At 40.1% G+C, this 23179-nt stretch overlaps 1 protein-coding gene across 1 annotated transcript in view; it reads left to right on the forward strand.

The window, feature by feature from the left end:
• The window catches only part of LOC124721608 (microtubule-associated serine/threonine-protein kinase 3), a 263031-nt gene that overhangs the window by 89494 nt on the left and 150358 nt on the right, over positions 1–23179 (forward strand). The window contains exon 10 of the mRNA XM_047246660.1: positions 5505–5617. Coding sequence (XP_047102616.1) covers positions 5505–5617 — 113 coding nt within the window. The remainder of the gene's footprint in view (positions 1–5504; positions 5618–23179) is intronic.

The raw sequence follows: 23179 nt of genomic DNA on the forward strand, positions 1-23179 counted from the left end.
GACAGGAGCCTTCCCAAGCGATTTCAGAAAGTCTCTCCTCGTGGTCTCCTCCTGGTTGTTAGTTCTGAAGATGACGAGACTGTTTATGCCTGCTACGTTCAGTTAGCAAAAGAGTAAGGTCAATGGCCACCTTCTAGTTGTTCTTGTTACATCATAGGTGGTACACATCTGATCTACTAAATCTACCCCCACCCTTAGTAGCATTATTCAGAGTTATCATCTCCGCCTTCATTTCTTCCCCAGTTGTTGCATCTATTTTGTTGTCATGGTACATAGTGCTCATTAGAAGTAGGCACCTGTTTTTCTTTGGTACATGACTCACTAATGTGCATGTCTTCTGAAAGCCAAATATACTTGTAAAAGCATTTCTACCTCTTGTGTTCATGAATTCTGGGGGAATTTCCATCTTGTTCTTCCTTACTGTGTTAATTTATGGTGTTTTAGAAGTGACAGGACCAGTTCACGTCTCGTAAACCAGTTCTCCATCATTATGTTCCTTGATGTTTTCGAAATATGATTACACAACCTTTTGATGACATCAGCTGCTTGATTACTCAGCTGATGCACTCCATCTTGCTGCTCACCTAAATAAACTTCCAAATTTGACAAGCACGCCATTTTTGCATCAGCTGGATTGAACACTTTTATTCCATATTTGCCAGGTTTGGAAGGAATGTACATTCGAAAACTACATTTGACAAGCATTTCATCTACAGTGACATATTCTCCATGAGGATGGTGTGCTGTGCAGTTTTTGGTGAACAAATCAAATATATTTCATATAGGAGCCAATTTACCCTCTTTTCGCCTGTCGGACCTCATTGCCTTATTGTCAGATTTAAGACACTTTGCCAGAAACCTGAATCTCTGTGGGGTCATTGTAGAGTAGAATAATTCCAATCCTGTTCCATCTCTGTCCCAGATTCTTCTAAAATAACCCTACCAACCTTGTAGATTCCACCCAAATACAACAGACTAAGAAATGCTTCAGTTTCATCCTTATGTGTCTCATGAATGAAGGTCTGAGACGAAGAGTATCTCGACTTAGCGGATTCGATACATTGGTTAGCATGTACCACTACTTCATCCATTATTTCATCTGTGAAAAACAGCTGCCATATTTCTACATCTGTCCTCTTATTCTTTGCCATATCCCTCACACCAGGAACATGAGACACAATATTATGTCACCTCATTCCAATACGAGAAGTAGGGAACATTCACTTTGTAGGAAGTACCAGAAATTAGTTATATGTGGTGACTTCAATATTAATTTTGTATATGATGGTGCAAGAAAAAGTATGTTGGTAGATCTCTTAAATTCATATGATCTGATGCAGTTGTGTTTTTTCCAACTAGGGTGCAGGGGAACTGTAGCACAGCCATAGACAATGTTTTTATTCATTCTTCATTACTAGATGGGCAGTCTGTTAGTAAAAGCGTGAATGGCCTTTCAGGTGATGATGCACAAATTTTAACACTAAAAGGCTTTTCTACTCAAACCAATGTCATATTTAATTACAAACTATGTAGGAAAGTTAATCCAACAGCAATAGAGTGTTTTTTAAACCTTGTCAAGGAACAGGAGTGGCAGGATGTTTATAGTGCCGATAACATAGATGATACATACAATGCTTTCCTTAACGCATTTCTCATGCTCTTTGAGAGTTGCTTTCCATTAGAACGTTCTAAATGGGGTACTAGCAGTAATAGGCAGCCTGGGTGGCTGACTAGTGGGATATGGATATCTTGTAGAACAAAGCGGGAATTATATCAAAATGTTAGAAGTAGTCACAATCGAGCTACAGTAGCCCATTACAAATAGTATTGTAAGGTGTTAAAGGTGCTTAAAAATGTTATTAGGAAGGCAAAGAGTATGTGGTATGCAAATAGAATAGCTAATTCACAGTATAAAATTAAAACGATATGGTCAGTTGTGAAGGAAGTGCCTGGTCAGCAGCACAAGTTCAACGATATAAAGTCAGTTCGTAGTAAAAATATTTCTGTTACTGATAAATTAGATGCATACGCAGTATTTAAAAATCATTTCCTGAGCATTGCTGGTGAATTAAATAAAAATTTAGTTTCTACAGGAAATCATATAACTTTCTTGGCAAATGCCTTTTTGAGATTGATGTCTGAAATACTCCTCTGTGATACAGACAAGGGGGAGATTGAGTTAATAATTACATCACTGAAGACTAAGTACTCTCATGGTTATGATGGAGTGTCTAGCAGAATATTAAAGTTCTGTGCTGTACATGTTAGTCCTGTATTTAGCCATATTTGTAATTTTTCCTTTAGGGTTGGTCAGTTTCCTGAGCGATTAAAGTGCTCAGTAGTAAAGTTGCTTTCTAAAAAGGGTGAAAGGAATAATGTAGATAATTTTAGAACTATTTCTATGCCATCAGTGTTTGCAAAAGTTATTGAAAAGGCTGTGTATGTAAGGATAATTGATCATTTTATATCACACGATTTGCTATCAAATGTACAGTTCGGCTTTAGAAGTCGCTTAACAACTGAAAATGCTATATTCTCCTTTCTCTGCAAGATACTGGATGGGCTAAACAAAAGGTTTTGAATGCTTGACATATTTTTTGATTTAACTAAGGCATTTGATTGTGTTGATCACAAAATATTGCTCCAGGAACTGGACCATTATGGAACATGGGGAGTAGCTCACAATTGGTTCACCTCTTACTTTAGCAACAGGCAGCAAAAGGTCATTATTCGCAATATTGATAACGGCTGTGATGTGGGGTCTGAGTGGGATACTGTCAAGTGGGGGGTGCCCCAGGGATCAGTGTTGGGGTCACTCCTGTTCCTTATTTATATAAATGATATGCCCTCTAGTATTACAGGTAACTAAAATATTTCTGTCTGCTGATGACACTAGCTTGGTAGTAAAGGATGTTGGGTGCAACATTGGCTCGGTTTCAAATAGTGCAGTACATGACCTAAGTTCATGGCTTGTAGAAAATAAACTAACGCTAAATCACTGTAAGACACAGTTTTTAAAGTTTCTAACACACAATTCAACAAAACATGACATTTTAATTTCACCGAACGGGCATATGATTAGTGAAACTGAGCAGTTCAAATTTCTAGGTGTTCAGATAGATAATAAGCTGTTGTGGAAAGCCCACGTCCAGGATCTTGTTCAAAGACTTAATACTGTCATTTTTACTATTTGAACGGCATCAGAAGTGAGTGATTGTTTGACATTAAAATTAGTCTACTTTGCTTATTTTCATTCACTTACATCATATGGTATTATATTTTGGGGTAACTCTTCCCATTCTAAAAGGATATTTTTGGCTCAGAAACGGGCAGTTCGGACAATAAGTGGTGTAAGTTCACGAACCTCTTGTTGACCCCTGTTCACGAGTCTGGGTATTTTGACTTTGGCCTCTCAATATATATATTCCTTACTGCCATTTCTTGTTAACAATGTCAGCTTATTGCCAAGAATAAGCAGCTTTCACTCGGTTAATACTTGGCAGAAATCAAAGCTGCATTTGGATCGGACTTTCTTAACTCTTATGCAGAGAGGTGTGCAGTATACTGCTGCATCCATTTTCGATAAGCTACCACTTGAATTCAAAAATCTTAGCAGTTATCCACACACTTTCAAATCGAAACTGCAGAGTTTCCTCATGGGGTCACTCCTTCTATTCTGTCGAGGAGTTTCTTGAAAAATTAAGCTGATTCTTATTGTATTGTTGATTGCGTTTACTTAAACTTATGGACTGACTTTTTTCGTGTTCATAAACATTTATTTTTATCTGTTATTACTTTTATGTTGTAATTTCACGTACTGACACATTGCATTACCTTGGAGATTTGCTCCTCAATTTGGTCCTACGGAACTTGATGTGTAAATAAAAAAAATTAAAATGTCTTTCATCCATGTAGTATTCTTGTCCTTACCAACAAAATATCTCTTATTGTTCTGATATCTATCACTGTCATCCTCACTTTCATTGCTTTCCGTATCATGTTCACTATATAGTTCAACGTCTGCGTCTCCACCTTCGGTACCTGATTCGTCACTATAGATTTCATTTTGCAGTGCAACATTACACTGATTCTCTGTTACATCCATTATAGCCCTCGTCTGAAATAAATAGGCTGATTCAGCAATTTGAATGTATGCTACAAACGTATTTGTGTTGGGACAAACAATACCAACATTGCTACTCTGGGTCCTATAGCCCCAACAAGTACTTACCTACTTGCTATGGTCGGTCTGGCAGACACAAACATGCTACAAGCACTCCTAGACAGTGGACTTCCGCCATCACTTGACGAGGAAATGACACATATGTGTAAGGTAGGAAGCTACAAGGAACGCTGCTCGTGTGCAGTGTTGTGAACCTAATGAAAACGAATAGCTCACACAAGTCAGGGTCCGGGAGACCCACCAGTAGCAATGTAGGGTTAAATAGGCAAAGACACCCAACCAGCACAACACCTGTTGTGGCTAAACACTTTACAGCTCTCTGCGTAAGACATCTCCTTTCATATTGTGTATTAGCAGCTTTTAGTTCGTGCTCTGTATGCATAGCACACCATGAGTGAACCCTGGAACAGTGAGATATTGTCTTGTATGTGGATGAGTCGTGGTTTACCTAAATGACTGTCATTATGTAATGTATACCTGGGACCTATTACAACACTGTCAACATCGTGCAAAGGGATTGATTTGGTGACAACTGTATTCTTATACATTGTGTTAGATGCCTGTATGCAAGTGCCCATGTTTCGTGGGTTTCATTGGTCCTTAGGGATGCGTGTGTAGACTTCAGTCCATGTGTTGGATGATAATTTGTAACTACACATCGCTGGCTAGGTGACAAGAGTTCCTACAACATAGGGACATCAAATGCCTAGAGTGGCCAGCTCAAGTACCAGACTGAAATCTAATTCCACACGTATTATACGCTTGAGACAGGAGGTTTTCAGGCTTAATACCATCACCACAGACTATTGACTATTGTTGACCTCCAGAAGACACTTGTCAAGCAAACGAAGGCAATACCACAAGCCATACTGAATGGCCTGATTTCTGATTTCCAGTGTGTGATAAATGACTCCCACTGCCCATTGTTATTTATCTGGTATCTTAGTATTTATATGATTGCATTGCTTGTGCCTTACCATCTTTTTAGTGCTCACATTTTTAATATTTCTAATGTTTTGTTTATCTCAAAGATGTGTTAACTTAGGAAGCTTGGTTTATATTGGATGGCCTTTAACAGTTGCTTTTTGTCCTGATTATATTTTGTACTAATGTTCTTTATGTATCTAAAACATATCATAGTTTGCAGTTCTATAAAATGAACTGAAAGTATGTAGTAAAGACATAATTTCATGTTGTTCACTCACTTATTTGCTTCTCTCTTATTAATCACATCATGGCCATATGTTGTTTAGCAATAACTTTTTCAGTTAATGTATTTATTTGATGACTTCTGTATTGAAATTCTCTTAATTTTGCTCAGAATTACAGGAGGGATTAAATAAGATGGAAAACAGATCTGCGGTTACAGAAGAAAGAGTTTCCACAACAGCAGTGTGTCCCTTACCAGCTGCTAAGGACTCTAAAGATTCAAAGGTAAACTTTGTTGCATAGGTGAAACTGTTGGACAGTGAACCTTAGTTTAACGATACTTACAAAAGTTGCATATTTTCTATGCATAGAAAGTGTGGTGTATGGTTGTGTGTTGTGATTGTACATAAAATGAAGTGTAACAGGCTGATGACCTACTTACTCCAAATAATCCTTAGTGCACCACTAGTCATGAAAATGGAAATATGCGGAATCATCATCTTTTTTTAAATGAATATCAGTACAGCATTTCTGATTTTATCATTTTATGTACCTTCTGTCATTTCTTAATCGTAGAATCTATTAGAATCTTATGAGCGTATAAGTTTCATCTCGTTGATGGAATAAAATGATGTCTGACAGATAAGTTTTGCTTCTTTTATTTTTGAAAGTTCTCTTAGTGAATCTGTGTGCTCCTTTCTTCACATACTTGCTGTAATGGAACTGTGTTTGGTTGTCCCAGATGGTCAAAGGTAATCTGTTCTCAGCATTTACATTTATAAAACGAACTGGACGTATGCAGCTAGGATTTAATTTAGTTTTCTGTCTTTTTATGACTTTATTTTTTATTTAATATGAAAATTCTCTTTCATTAACCTTGTGATGTCAATGTTTCATTTAACATTACATGATCTACATCTATATACACATTCCACAGACCTCTGTGAAGTGCATGGCAGAGGGTGCTTGTCATGCTACCGCATGGTAGGATTTATTCTCATTACAGTTGTGTGTGTAGCATGGGAAAAATGACTGACTAAATGCCTCTATGCTTACTGGAATTAGTCTAATCTTGTCTTCTTGATCACTGTGGGACTGGTATGTTATATCCAGGAGGCTGAAGAATATCACAGCATGTGTCATTTAATACTGGTTCTTGAAATTTTCTAAGCAGGCTTTCGCAGGGTAATTGCCATCTATCTTCACACGCCTGTCAATTCAAGTTTTTCAGCATATCCATGGTGCTATTGTGTGAGTCAAACGAACTTGTGACCAATTGTGCCACTCTTCTTTGTGTATGTCCAATATGCCATGTTACTTCTGTTTGGTGTGGAATGCACAAGTGATTTGTAAGCACTCTCTCATGAAGATTTTCTGCCAATGATCCAAAGTATTTTACTGACATTTCCTGCAACTGAGCTTATATGATCATTTCATTTCATATCCCTAAAACTGTTACATCCAGGTACTGGTACGAGTTGACTGATTCTAGGTATGATTTAGTGATGATGTAGCCCTAGCATACTACTTTTCTGCATTGTGTAAAGAGCATGATTCAGCAAGGGTCCCAGTACACTTTCCAGGCACATGCCTGAAGTTACTGTTAACGACTCTCCATCCAAGATAACATACTCCATCCTCCTTATCAAGAGATCTTCAATCCAGTAATAAATTTAGTTGAATGCCCCATGTAATCATACTTTTGTTTGTAAAAATTGTCATGCATACATTTGATTGACTTGATGCAAGCCTTTCAGTGTGCCATGTTAGAAAAGAGCATTTTGGGTTTTGCATGATCATTGTTTTCAGAATCAGTAGTGGTTGCGAAGGAGGAGGTTATTCTGTTTCAGATATGTCATTATATTTCAAATTGGAATATATTCTGGGTTTCTACAGCAGACAGATGTCAGTGCGATTGGACGGTAGTTTTGTGGAGCACTTTCACCACTCTTCTTGTAAATGGGTGTGACCAATGCTTTCTACCAACCACTAGGCATAGTTTTTTTGTTTGAGGATCTACATTATATTATGGTTAAAATGGAAAAAACATGAGCAATCTGTACATAATACCAGAATTTCTCAGGATTTTGTGAGAGATCTTTTGCTAAGATTCTGCTAAGGTAGTCACTGAAGGCTTTGCACATTGCCTTCTTGACAGCCAAACACATTAAATTCAGTATATCACTATCTATAGCCCTACCTTTTGTCTTATACTTTTAATTGGTAGTCACTGTTTATTATGTGCATATTTCACTAAATAAACTTTGCATTTTCACTCGTGTGTATTTACTATAGTAAATAATTTTTTTAGAAATACTTTTATGAAAAAGCAAGAGGTATGTAGTGAAATGTGCATGCAGATGTCAAGAATAGGGCATACTAGACTGTACAGGACAACAAAAAACAGATCCATTGTAGCACATAAACGAATAAAGAATGACAAAAAATCTCTACTGAGGATACTTTGTTTGACTGACTGACACCATTTGCTTCTTTTACATTCAAACACCCTTTTACATAGTTGCAGATATAGAACTTATCTGCTAAGAAGGTAGTAGTAATTAATGAAATCTGAATCTTTCTGAAATCAAGCCTCACACTCAGTATCCCTCTTAATGGACCTACCATAAAGATTAGTATATCTCCTACCAAGAATCCTGCCACAAACATCATATTTTCCAGTTCTGTCTGCCCTTAACTGTCAGTGGTCTTGTCCTATGTAAGAAGCTATCAAGAGGAAATAAGAGTATCTATAAGAATTGTGGATGTAACTGCTGGTTAGAAGAAGGTGGTGACAATCTCGTCAATAATTACCTCTCATAAGAGTGCCAGCCTTCTTCAAAATAAGAGAATGTGCAGACGATAGTGATGGCAATGGTGACTGCCAACTGTGAAAGAAAAAGTAAATTAAAGGTAGACTGCTCTTGTAAATATTAAGATTTTAAACCAAGTGTAAATCATCTGGTTCCTACGCAGTGTCTAGCACACTGGACTTGCATTAGGGAGGACGACGGTTCATTCCCACATCTGGCCATCCTGATTTAGGTTTTCCATGATTTCCCTAAATCACTCCAGGCAAATGCCAGGATGGTTCCTTTGAAAGGGCACGACTGACTTCCGTCCCCGTTCTTCCCTAATCTGATGAGACCGATGACCTCGCTGTCTGGGCTCCTCCCCTCCAAACGACTCAACCCAACTGGTTCCTTCTGTTTTATAGACAGCTCTGTGTGTTGCTGATAACCTTTTATTTCCTACAAATTTGCCCAATACTCACAGTTCATTACTTCCAGATGTTGCAAATCAAATGGTCAATACAGTAAGTGAAACCATAGAAGCCATTGAGTGTGTATGTGTAGCTCAGGGTGGTGATATTGATAATATTTTGCCAGACTAGTGCAAAATTGCTTGAAACAGAGTGACAGAATGCTATGTAGAATATTTTAGTTTTATTGAAGCCACGTGGGGCTTTAGTCACACTATAATAAACAATTTGACAGGAAAATGCACTTGGGAAGTTTGCAAACATTTTGTAACTGATGAGATGCATCAATTAATTATTTGTGAAACAAACTGATGTTGCTGCAGTTGTGGGTTTGAGTCTGAAGACTGCTCTGATGCAGCTCTTCATACTACTCTATCCTGCACAAGCCTCTTCATCTGTGAATAACTACAGCAGCCTAATGAATCTTGTTACTGTATTCATCTCTTGCTCTCCCGTTACCATTTTTATCTCCCACACTGCCATCCAATTCTAAATTGGTGATCCCTTGATATCTCAGAATGTATCCTATAAACCGATCCCTTCTTTCAGTAATGTTATCCCACAAATTACCTTTCTCCCCAATTCTATTCAGTACCTCCTCATTTCTTTTATATGATCTATCCATCCGATCTTCAGCATTCTTCTGTAGAACCACATTACAAGAGATTCTGCTCTCATCTTGTCTGAACTGTTTTTTGTCCACATTTCACTTCCATACAGTGCTACACTCCAGATAAATACCTTCAGAATAGACTTCCTAACATTTAAATCTTTATTAGATGTTAAAAAATTTTCTCTTTTTCAGAAACATTTTTCTTGCCATTGCCAGCCTGCATTTCATATCCTCTCCACTTCAGCCATCCTCAGTTATTTTACTACCCAAATAGCAAAACTAGTTCACTAATTTTAGTGTCTTGTTTCTTCATCTAATTCTCTCAGCATCATCTGATTTAGTTCAACTACATTCGTTTACTCTTGTTTTGCTTTTGTTAATGTTTATCTTATATCATCCTTTCAAGACAATGTTCAAGCACTCTTCTAAGTCCTTTGCTGTCTCTAACAGAATTAAAATGTCGTCAGTAAACAGAAAAGATTTTATTTCTTCTCCCTGAACTTTAATTCCTTCCCCAAATTTTTCTTTGGTATTCTTTACTGCTTGCTCAATGTACAGATTGAATAACATCAGGAATAGGCCACAACCCTGTCTCACTTCCGTCTCAACCTCTGTTTCCTTTTCATGCCCGTATAAACTGAACAACTTATCTGGAAAGTTATCCGTTTTTAAATGCACCTACATACACTGCCTGAGAAAAAAGTGGACCACCCAGAAGGGGAGGAGGAAATAAAATGAAACTTAATGGGTTGAGAAGGTATGTTATGTTACTTCAGTGACTGCAATGTCGAGTCCAATTTACGAAGAATTATTAGTTTAACATAGTGCCCCTCCTGCCCTGGATCCAGTTGAGAAAAATTTCATAAAACATTTGTATCCTATCCTGAGGTGAGCTGGTCCACAACTATTGTAACTGGTTCTTGGTACCCCATATACTAGTACTGGGAAGAAGTTGACATCCAAGTTGGCCCCACATATGTTCTATCAGGGACAGATCTGGGGATCTAGCTGGTCACAGTTTCTAGAGTGACACACCTTGTATGGATGAGTATTGTCCTCCTGAAAAAAAAAAATGAAACTTTGATATTATTGCATGAGAGATAAAATATGAGGATGACTGATGAGGATGGGGTGTCAGTGACATAGGGTTGTGCTATCAGGGTTCCCTCAGTCACACGCAGCCGTGACCTCAAGTTGTACCCGATGGCCCCAGACACCACTACATCAGGGTAATACTGCTGCGTCTCTCCAAAACGTGGCAAGAATGGAACCTCTCCCCAGGTTGCCAGTATACTCAATGAGGGTGGTCATCCGTGTAGTGCAGAACCATGAGTCATTGCTGAAGACAACACAGTGCAGTGCCAGTTATCAGCATTTCTTACTTCTCAATGATGGCACCAATCCAAACACAGCTATTTATATTGTTGTACAACAGCATATTATGCATGGGGTGATAATTCCCTAGTCTGGATGCTGCTAGTCTCTGACCCAATGGTGTGGGCTGACACAAAACGGTGCAGGGAGTCAATTGCTTGGTCTTGGATGGCATGTGCAGTTGTGGGTTAAGATATGTTTGGTGTACAATACTGTAATGATACTGATGGTTAGACATGATTTACAGAAATTTTGATGACTGTCTAATCTGGACGCCCCCATAAATCTGGCTATTGTACGATTTGACCAGCAGTCCAAATGTAGACCCAAAATCAGGTCCCTATAAACCTCTTTCAGGTGCTAATAGTGCAGTCTCACAAGAGAATGTGGCAACTCCACCTCTTCACAGTGATTGCCCAACATCACATGCTGTTTCCAGTTTTATATACACCATGAGGCCCAGTAACAACACTAAACACAAACAGCATCAGTGCACTCTGGTAACCATTCTGTGTGTCACAGAGAATTGTTACACTAATTGTTTACATACCTGCCAATGTGTGTATGTGTACAAAGTTACGTTAACATCTGACCATGTCTTCTGGGTGCTTCACTTCTTTCGTCTGACAGTATAGATTAGGATGATCAAATGTATCATTTTTAATGGGACTGCCTCCCCCCCCCCCTTTTTTTTTTTTGCCCCGTTGTCCTAATAAACTGGTCACCAAAGTCCCGTTTTTCTGTAAGCCCTTACTTGTCAAAAACTTTAACTTTTTCATTTAGTTCTCTTTGGGATTTTATTTGTTTTATGCATCGGTTTTGTCTCATACTTTTTCATATATTCTTACTAAGATCCAGGAGCAACTTGAACGTTCAAGAGAACACGATCACTGGAGGTCACATTTTAGATATTACATTTTCTTTGCCCTTGAGCTGTAATGAAAGTGGAGAGTGAAAATAACTTTGACAGTAGAGGAACAGAGAGAAGACTTTCGACTATCTTGCTCAGTGCAGCCAACTCTGGCGAGAACTTCGTATTGATCACTTTTTTTATGATTGAAAGTATGCACAGAAGTAACTGGTTTAGTGATAGGTCGTTATAGCGATGTTAATGTTCAAATGCTGTGCTTATCTGCCGTAATGAATATGAATTAGCTACATACTGTTAGATCCCATAGATTAACAGTAGCTGCAAGCAGCTCGGTCTTCTGATTTCTACCGAAAAGTCAGTAAAAAGTAGAGAACAGCTTGTAACAATGGTGGCACAGCAAGCTTGTGCCAACGCATTCTACTGTTTGTTGTTCACTTCGTTAGAGAAACATGTCTGTTAATATGGAGAAAAGAAAATGTACTTTCTCTGAAACTTGTAAAATTTCCTTTCTTGAAGCAAAATGCAACATATAGAAATGTAGAATGTACTTTGTCATTCAGTTTTCTCCATTGAAGATGAAGGACGAGTCCATATAATGCAACACATTAAGAAGCAGCAGCACAGGCTTGCAGTTTCCTTGGGAACTTCCAGTAGCTTAACTTCCAGTAGCTTAACTTCCAGTAGCTTAACTTCCAGTAGCTTAACTTCCAGTAGCTTAACTTCCAGTAGCTTAACTTCCAGTAGCTTAACTTCCAGTAGCTTAACTTCCAGTAGCTTAACTTCCAGTAGCTTAACTTCCAGCAGCTTAACTTCCAGCAGCTTAACTTCCAGCAGCTTAACTTCCAGCAGCTTAACTTCCAGCAGCTTAACTTCCAGCAGCTTAACTTCCAGCAGCTTAACTTCCAGCAGCTTAACTTCCAGCAGCTTAACTTCCAGCAGCTTAACTTCCAGCAGCTTAACTTCCAGCAGCTTAACTTCCAGCAGCCTAACTTCCAGCAGCCTAACTTCCAGCAGCCTAACTTCCAGCAGCCTAACTTCCAGCAGCCTAACTTCCAGCAGCCTAACTTCCAGCAGCCTAACTTCCAGCAGCCTAACTTCCAGCAGCCTAACTTCCAGCAGCCTAACTTCCAGCAGCCTAACTTCCAGCAGCCTAACTTCCAGCAGCCTAACTTCCAGCAGCCTAACTTCCAGCAGCCTAACTTCCAGCAGCCTAACTTCCAGCAGCCTAACTTCCAGCAGCCTAACTTCCAGCAGCCTAACTTCCAGCAGCCTAACTTCCAGCAGCCTAACTTCCAGCAGCCTAACTTCCAGCAGCCTAACTTCCAGCAGCCTAACTTCCAGCAGCCTAACTTCCAGCAGCCTAACTTCCAGCAGCCTAACTTCCAGCAGCCTAACTTCCAGCAGCCTAACTTCCAGCAGCCTAACTTCCAGCAGCCTAACTTCCAGCAGCCTTACAAGATTGTCGCGTTTTGTGCAGATAACTGAACACTAATTTTGGTGAGTACAGGAGGCCTGGGACAAATAATGTTTATTCCAAATTGAACAGTGTGCTCAAAATAAGTAAAGTGGTGAGTAGCCCATGTTATACACAGTGGTGCAGACATTCTTCCTACCAACATAGAAACTGTAATAAATAAAACAAATTATAAAGTGGTTATTTTTGCTAGGTGCCAGTTACATAATGATACTCATGTTTTATCAGCCATTGTACTGATTACCAGACATCGGAAGGGTAAACCAACAATGATAAAATTTTGAGAGTTGGAAACATATTGTGTGAAGGAAAAGTGACTTGTAGTTAATCCCATAACAGAAAAACTAACAAACAAACCAAATATTATTTTGTATTTTGCATGAAACAAGAAAATTAAACAAATGTCCAGTACACCCCAGAGCTGCTTGCTGTTGGCAGATCAGTTTCATGTTTATGAATCCATGTGAGCCCCAACTCCAGTTGCGTGATACATTACAGGTATTCACCTGGCAGATGGGTGAGTTGTCACCCACCATTGAAAAGCAAAAGTCCCTTGGCTGTTTCAGAGTTGGTTAACATCCTTGCGGTGTATTGTAACAGGCCAGATTATACACCTAGCTGAGGCTGTAAATGAATTATGCAGGGAGTTGCCGACCCTTTGGCACCTTGATGTAATTGTTAGGACAATCAGTTGGCAAATAGGAATGTAGGGATGTCAGATGATTAGACAGTGAAAAACTCCACAGATCAGCGATGAGCAATACCACAAAGCTTGTAAATAACTTATTGTATGTGCAACCCATTTTAATTGTTCCGTCCCTCTCTTCTGAGACACTAGTTTTCTTGCATATGTTGTAAGTAATGTCTAATTCAATCAATGTTGGAAGGTGTTACTACACTTTGAGACTTCTTACTTCATCCTGGTTTACCAACAGTTGTCTTTGCACCCCGCCCTGCTCTCACTCTGTTAAGTTTCAGCAGAGCATAAAAAATATAACTCCTCATTCTGTGAAGATGGGTGAGCCATCAAGGGCTGGGCTTCAGCAGTACCACATAGTGTCTTGTGTCCTGATATCTTCTTACTAAAAGTAGTTGTAATGGGTCAAGGAATCCAGTAAACATTCCTTGGCTTCAAAACTCATGGGAATGGGAAGATATCAAGGAAGAAATGTTGGTGGATGGTATTTTCATATCTGTTTTGCAGAAAGATTTATGGGGAGATAGATACTTATGGCTGCCTTGCTAAAAGCAGGCCTTGTAGAAATAGGTGCTAGGCAATGTAGTATAGTCTGTAAACTCTTGAGTGAGCTGGTGAGACCCCACTCTGCCTATCCAGGTACGTCACAGTGTGTTTCACATCATTTTTCCAGTCCTGTTGTGAGCACTTTATATCAGTGGTGATGCAGTGTGCACCTATGTCCAGGAAGCATTTATTTTTAGGTATAAATGAGTTAACATTAAGCGAAAGTTAGAAGAAACATAACATTAGAGACTAAATTACATTAACATAGGAACAGAAGTTTTAAGTCAGGATTCATATATAGTCTACAAATATGGAACAGAATGCCTGTTCGTCTGACGTGCAGGTTCATCTACAAACTCCTCCTAAACTGATTAATACATTCCCATAGGATTTTCAACTCAGTATAGTGCAGTTATGTAGTATTTTAAGGCTCATTCTTATGTTGTTTTTCCATTAAGAGGTAGAAGTTTTCTTAGACAGTCTGCATTGAAACGCAACAATTCTTGCTATAGCAGTAGTGTCCAAAAAGTAATGGAGAATCTGTAATTTAGCAATTAACAAGAATTTTTTGTCATTGTGTTGGTAAACATGTCTGAAAAGTACAATCATAGCTGTACCAAATACTTAGTCTGTTGTCAGCTGTCAAGAATATTACACATGTTTTGGTGGTATCAGTGATTATTTATTTTGTATACAAATTGATCAGAGAATTTGAATTGAATTTTGCTGTAATAACAGAATAAAGAACATCAATTTTTCAGAAATGTTATCTATTGCTTTTGATGATTCCGCTATAAGTAAGGATTTACCAGTGATATAAACATTTCAAATGAGGTTGTTAAGATGTTGAAGACAAGCATCAAGGACACCCCAGCACATCAACTGATGAAATTGTGGAAAAAGTGAAAGAATTGATTCTGAATAATCACTGAATCACAATCAGAGAAGTCACTAATGATGTTGATGTATCAGATGGTTCATGTAATGAAATTATTTCAGATATAAATTTGTTCCAAAATTATTGAATTTCGAACAAAAATAGTGATTAATGCAAGCTGCTCAGGAGTCACTAGATGAAGGCAATAGTGCAGAACTATTGAAATTGGTCATATCAGGTAATGAAACATTATTTTGTGGATATGACATCTAAACTAAAGCTCAATTGGTGGAGTGGAAGCATTCTGGATCACCAAGTCTGACATTTGTATAGCTTGCAGCACTTTGATTGGGAGTTGCAATATTGGCCATTAGTTATTTTTGTGTTAACTCTTTAATACGAGCTGTAATTATGTTAGAGATGACCAAACGCTCTTTACTTTGCACATACTGCTTCTTCAGATTGTGCGCATTTTTTGCGGTGTAGAATGCTTATTCATCACTTCTGAATAACTAAGTATATTACTAAATACAAAAACTGAACTGCCAGACACTGGTAACTAAAAGCACACAAACAGGATTGATGTAAATCACTGCACCCTACACTACACTGCTAGGCAGGAAATGTGCAACAGATTTTTTGGTGCACCTGTTGGACCTGCCGGGTTCTTGTGAGAAAGTCCAGTTCCCCAACTAAGACCACTGCCCACTCATGAGTTAACTGATAGACACTGATGCTTATGTCATTCAGTCAGTACCATGGAGACACAACCTTGCACAAAAGACTGTCAAATGAGCTAGCCCAGCGAACAGAGCCTAGAGTAAATGATGAATGACAACTGCAGTTGAAGCCTAACAACTAGAAAATTATTTGTCGAGTCACAGGGAGACTTGTCTGGATACCTATTAAAATAAAATAACTGATGGTGTCAATCTTTATAGTTAATCAACTTCAGAAATGTGGTTTTCGGTGGTTTATATGTTTACATAAAACCTGGGCTCTTTTAAGCATTAATATTCACTAGAGATACGTTCATTGTAGTGTTACAAATAACTTTGAGAAAACTCTTGTAAATATGTTGTGATAGCATTTATACTGGCATTAAAAAGTGAAAAAAGTGTGATGGTACACTGCATGATTTGAGAGATGAGTGTAAAGCAGAAGGTTGAGGGGACAAAAAAATCTGTATAAAGGGGTGGAAGCGGTTGTAATGGGAACAAAATTTGCCATATGGAAACACTGTGAATAAGCCTGTTGTCAAGCACCAAAGAGAAAGTTCAAAGAAATTCTTGAAACACCTCTTGCAAATAGACAGGAGTTTCTGGTGCTATGTATTGAAAGTAATTAGTCTATTCCAGAATGAGATTTCCACTCTGCAATGGAGTGTGTGCTGATATGAAACTTCCTGGCAGATTAAAACTGTATACTGGACCGAGACTCGAACTCAGGACCTTTGCCTTTCTCGGGCAAGTGCTCTACCAACTGAGCTACCCCAGAACGACTTACGACCCGTCCTCCAGCAGGTAGAGCACTTGCCCGCAAAATGCAAAGGTCCCGAGTTCGAGTGTCAGTCCGGCATACAGTTTTAATCTGCCAGGAACTTTCAATTAGTCTATTATTTGAAGGCAGGCAATATTTACCTGCTACTAACCTCACACAAACACTTCTAGATAAAAAGCATTGTTCAATCACTAGAAGACAATAACTACATATAAACCACCACAGTTCACTTATTATTTGATTTACACTGGTGTCCAAAACTAAAGCAACAAACTACTATTTCCCCATCCTGTGCCTAATTCATGATATGAATACAAACTGTCAACAGATGTCTGTATGATCATGTTCTGCATAGAAGGTGGAATTTTGGTCAATGGAAAACCATGCCAATGATGATGACAGGGCACCTATCAAATGGAGTGGTGTTTGCCGGATAGTCCCACATCCACAATTTCTGCGTACGCAGTCACAGTATGGCAGTATGGCACAGGGGAGATGCCTACCAGACTCTCTTCGGTGGAGGGCCATGGGAAGAATGGAAGCAGGACAGTTACAAACTTGTGGGCTGATGGCTTAATGTGAATCTTTCTGTTGTTTCTTGGATGTGGCGACAGTTTATAGAGATCGAAACTGTATCCTGAAGACCAGGGCAGGGCCAACCATGTGTGACATCAGAAAGAGAGGACCATTATTTTGCTCTAAGGGCACAACAGTACTGCCTTAGTACTGCACAGCAACTGGCATCTGACCTTGGAGCATCATCTGGACATGTTGTATCAAGGAAAATTGTGTAGAGAAGGCTTCGACAGTGTAGCCTTTGTTGTCAGAGACCTGCTGTATGTGTGCCTCTGATGCATCTTCACAGAAGGGAACATCTAGAGTGGAGTTGTCAATATGCCATCTGGACAGTCAAGCAGTGGGCCAATGTTCATTTCACACGAGTCCCGATTTGGTCTGGAGAGTGATTCTCAATGGATTCGCATCTGAAGAAGATGTGGAACACTATTTTGATCCTCGAACATTGTGGAAAGAGATGGATATTGAGGAGATTCACTAATGGTGTGGCTGGGGATTATACTGACCACTCGAGCAGCTCTTCATGAAATTGTATGGGTGAATCGTAAAGGTTTAACTGCTGTCAGGTATCGTGACGAGGTTGTGGAACCTCTAGTAGGGTTGTTGCGAGGTGCTGTGTGCCCAGACTTCTTACTGATGCTTGACTTCATAGAGAATGAGTAGGTGATGTTCTGTTGGAAATTGAAGATACTGAATGCATGGTGTGGCTTGCTTACTCTCCCAATTTGAATCCCATAGTGTGTGTTTGAGATGCACCAATGAGACAGGTTGCATCATGCCAGCATCCACCAACCATTCTCCAAGACTTGCAGCCAGTTTCACAGGAGACTGAAGATATTATTCACTGCTTGCTCAGTTGTTGTCAGGCCTGTATTGCTGCCAGAGGTGGGCACACCTGATAGTGAGTACATTAACCAGTTGTCAGAATGTGTGTGCAAATCTGTTAAGTTGGAAAAAAAACGAAGAACATTTTCATCTACTGTTATGCATGTTGCTGTTATGTTCTGTATTCTTTATGTTGTTTCTTCTTATCACCTGCTTATTCTGTTTTGTGGCAAAATAAATGCAACCTTGCAAAATTTCAGTTTGTTGTTTTAATTTTGGACACCAGTGTATTTGACCAGTAGCTCACCACTGGGACCATCCTCAAATATTCAGTGCCATGGTGGCAACATGATTGAGATTTAAAGCACCGGTCTACACCATCATCAGCACTAGGTATTGTGAGCTGAATAAATTAATTACAACAATTGCTGTGTCCCCTAGAGGTAGAACCTGTGTTTGCTAAGATGGCAACATAGTTCATCTTTTGTTTATTCTGTGGTCATCATCAATTGTTATTGTCCCAACATGGACCATATATGGAAAATGCCCACCTCATTTGTGTAAACATGTTGCACATTAATAAAGTTATGACTCTGGACAGACATCCGTAATTGTGGATTGATGTCTGCTGATGTGCTGTGTAGTAGTCTTGAACAAGTCATTGCTCATACAGTAGCTTGCAGTTTTGATTTCATTGAATGTGAATAGTAGTATAAATTTGACCACTGTTTAACCACTAGGGCTACTTTTTATTTTCTTGTTTATTATGGGCAGATCACAATCTTTTTTAGCTCAGTTTTTCGTTACCTACAGTGCAGTAGTTGTTTAGTTTTATCTCTTGTTGTTGCAAACAGTTTTTAGTTTGTCACTGTCTCCAACACTTTCAGTCTTTTGTGTTATTGTATAGTTTTGCAAGTAGGACATTGTATTTGGACACGAGGGAAATGGTCACTGTCCATAAAAAGTATTGCTGGCCATGATCAGTAGATTTGAAGCTGCGTCAACATTGGGACACCTACGATAAAAGCTGCAGCGTATGTAGTGCCTTTGAAATCCACTGGAAATTCTGATGTCACCAAACTTATAATGCATACAACGTGAGTGGTTCACCCTCACTCTAGAGTGAGTAATTGGTAATTGGACACTGGAGTGTTTGCTCCTCTTTGTGTGGAAGGCAAATGTGGGTACTGGCTACATGGCTACTCCTTATGCCTTTGTAAAGAGAGATAAGGTGCTGTCCAGTGTTGACAGCACACCTGAACCAGCATGAGATGCCTGAAGCTAGGCCAGTAGATAATTTTTGTGTCAAGTTCAGACAAGTGTAGTGGTTGGGTATGTAGGTCATTGGGAGCTCCAACATTAGGTTGGTAATGAAACCATCAGGAAAATAGCAGACAGGTCTGGAAGGTAGGCCAGTTTACACATGGTATGTTTGCTGGCAGGTCTCATCCAAGGGCCTGTTGAAAGCACAGGCTGCAAATTGTAACTCATATTTGCATGAATGATGCTTGCCACCTGGGTTCTGGGACCACCCTTAGTTCTGTTAGATCAGAGATGGTCTGCATGCCATCTCTATCTTGCCTGGCTGAACACTTCACCACAGCCACAGCCACACCTTGCTGTCTGAAAGAGTGTGTGTTTGAGGGGGATGTGAATGTGCTGCATTTAAATGGCAATGCTGTCGCACTGCATATGTTTTAGTTTCATATGTCTTAACAACATAATCACAAACAAAACAAATTTTCAGTATTATTCAATTATATTTGGCATTCTGAAGACATAATATAATTTTTATCTTGTACAAACTGGCGGCTTACAGACATACACTGTCAATTTCACCAATGTTCACACTCAGTCTGCCACGTAATTGCGACTTATTTAATTTCATAATCAGACAAAGCCTTTCACCCACACATGTTGATGCAAATGTTTTATGATGTTTGCAGCATCATTATGGAGACTTGGAAACTCTTCCAGGGTAAGAAAAAGTACAGAAATGAATTTATTTTCAAATGGGAATTACACCGCAGATCATTCAGTTCTGTCTGCATATACACAGTGGTGCTTTCAACTGAAATGGCAAAGAATCTCAAAAACAGTTGATATTCGCAGTATACTCAAACCATGGGCAAACTAACTTTGATTCCATAAGAAACTGTTGTGCCCAGTGTCCACAGACTATAAGGGAGGAATGGCACACAGCAATCAGGCACAGTGCCATTAGTTTTTGTTACTCTTGCATATATAGATTTCTGCTATAAATAGCCATCTTCAGCGTTTGGTGTTATTGTATTTGCAATACACGCTTTGTTAAACACAATATGCTGGATGGTTTTAGCACATCTGATCCTTAGATTTTCATATTTATAATACATTGAACTTGCCAAGCTTGGCAGACTCTTACCAACATTGATTCCATAAAGTACTGAAACCATCCAGCATATTGTGTTCAACAATGCATTTCGAACAGGATAACACCAAGAACTGAAGATAACTATTTATAGCCGAAATCTAGATATGCAAGAGTAATAAAAACTAATAAGATTGCGACTGATTGCTATGTGCCTCTCCTTCTGTTTAGCAAACTATCCTTGTACGTCTTTCAAGGCCACAATGACTTGTTCAAACCTTGCATTTTCTTTAACACCAGTGAGCTTAGGGAAATGGACGGTGTTTTTTTGATAGAATATGCCCCTTCTGCAATGCGATTTTCTATGTAAATGCATCCTCATCAAATAAGAAATACACTCCTGGAAATGGGAAAAAGAACACATTGACACCGGTGTGTCAGACCCACCATACTTGCTCCGGACACTGCGAGAGGGCTGTACAAGCAATGATCACACGCACGGCACAGCGGACACACCAGGAACCGCGGTGTTGGCCGTCGAATGGCGCTAGCTGCACAGCATTTGTGCACCGCCGCCGTCAGTGTCAGCCAGTTTGCCGTGGCATACGGAGCTCCATCGCAGTCTTTAACACTGGTAGCATGCCGCGACAGCGTGGACGTGAACCGTATGTGCAGTTGACGGACTTTGAGCGAGGGCGTATAGTGGGCATGCGGGAGGCCGGGTGGACGTACTGCCGAATTGCTCAACACGTGGGGCGTGAGGTCTCCACAGTACATCGATGTTGTCGCCAGTGGTCGGCGGAAGGTGCACGTGTCCGTCGACCTGGGACCGGACCGCAGCGACGCACGGATGCACGCCAAGACCGTAGGATCCTACGCAGTGCCGTAGGGGACCGCACCACCACTTCCCAGCAAATTAGGGACACTGTTGCTCCTGGGGTATCGGCGAGGACCATTCGCAACCGTCTCCATGAAGTTGGGCTACGGTCCCGCACACCGTTAGGCCGTCTTCCGCTCACGCCCCAACATCGTGCAGCCCGCCTCCAGTGGTGTCGCGACAGGGGTGAATGGAGGGACGAATGGAGACGTGTCGTCTTCAGCGATGAGAGTCGCTTCTGCCTTGGTGCCAATGATGGTCGTATGCGTGTTTGGCGCCGTGCAGGTGAGCACCACAATCAGGACTGCATACGACCGAGGCACACAGGGCCAACACCCGGCATCATGGTGTGGGGAGCGATCTCCTACACTGGCCGTACACCACTGGTGATCGTCGAGGGGACACTGAATAGTGCACGGTACATCCAAACCGTCATCGAACCCATCGTTCTACCGTTCCTAGACCGGCAAGGGAACTTGCTGTTCCAACAGGACAATGCACGTCCGCATGTATCCCGTGCCACCCAACGTGCTCTAGAAGGTGTAAGTCAACTACCCTGGCCAGCAAGATCTCCGGATCTGTCCCCCATTGAGCATGTTTGGGACTGGATGAAGCGTCGTCTCACGCGGTCTGCACGTCCAGCACGAACGCTGGTCCAACTGAGGCGCCAGGTGGAAATGGCATGGCAAGCCGTTCCACAGGACTACATCCAGCATCTCTACGATCATCTCCATGGGAGAATAGCAGCCTGCATTGCTGCGAAAGGTGGATATACACTGTACTAGTGCCGACATTGTGCATGCTCTGTTGCCTGTGTCTATGTGCCTGTGGTTCTGTCAGTGTGATCATGTGATGTATTTGACCCCAGGAATGTGTCAATGAAGTTTCCCCTTCCTGGGACAATGAATTCACGGTGTTCTTATTTCAATTTCCAGGAGTGTAGTAGTTTCTTATTTTGCAGTGTCTTACTATAGGCAGTGTGCAGTCCAGTCCACTTAAAATTCGACGTCTGCAATCCATTCCAGATGTTCTAATTTTTGTTGCTGCTCTTCTTTTTCCTTCGTAAATTTAACAGTCATGAGTTTTAAATCGAAAAATAATCCAGGCATGCCCCCTAGACTTAAACAACATACTTCGCTGTACTCTGTAAAGTCTCAATGCTCTTTGTTTAGTTCCATTGAAAACTGTTGCAGCTGACAGTGGAATAATGCATGCAACTTCTGAAAATTTGCTATTCATACCACCAGTTTCACCACATGCTCCATACCTGCAAATTTAACACAAAGTACTTCTTGATGTACAGAACAATGAGTCCTCTCTGTTGATTGTTGTAATTTTTTGCTCTTTCATCATCAATTAAATCTTTTAAATTCTTTCTGCATGGTGTTGTAATGCCTTTCCAAAGCAAATTTGCAATACTTGTCAAATATGTAACTGTATCTTGCATAATATACATTTAGAATCATTATCCTGCTCTTCAGTCATTCCTATTCATTTTTAAAACTTGTGGTGGTAGAATACTAGACTGTCTCATTTTCTGCAAACAGCCATTGGACCTGATAACTTATTTTTATACAATGAACAAATAGCAAATGGTAGACAACACTGACACCACGATTCCACCAAACTGAAGAAAGTTGTGCTGACGGAAAAATGCCGCACTGCAAAGCTAAATGAAATGTTGGGCTGTACCCAGTACTTCAGACAAGTTCTGAGCAAAGTTGAGACAGGCTAAACCTCAGCCTTCGCATCATACTCGCATGCAGTTTGACCCGCTGTAGCCAACCAGGTGTTAGATGGGTCCTTGAATTGGTAAACACAGACAGACTCGCACACCGATTGGAAACACAACTCACTATTTGCATCATTGTACTTGGGACCAATCTTGGTTTTCAGGTCAAATGGAATCCAGATACTCAGACAATTAGGTGACATTATTGTAGGTGACATTATTGGATATGGATTTCTTGACCTCAGCTGTCTGGCAGAGAATTGTAGGACCCCT

The sequence above is a fragment of the Schistocerca piceifrons genome, chromosome X (assembly GCF_021461385.2).
Source record: "Schistocerca piceifrons isolate TAMUIC-IGC-003096 chromosome X, iqSchPice1.1, whole genome shotgun sequence".
Taxonomy (NCBI): Eukaryota; Metazoa; Arthropoda; class Insecta; order Orthoptera; family Acrididae; genus Schistocerca; species Schistocerca piceifrons.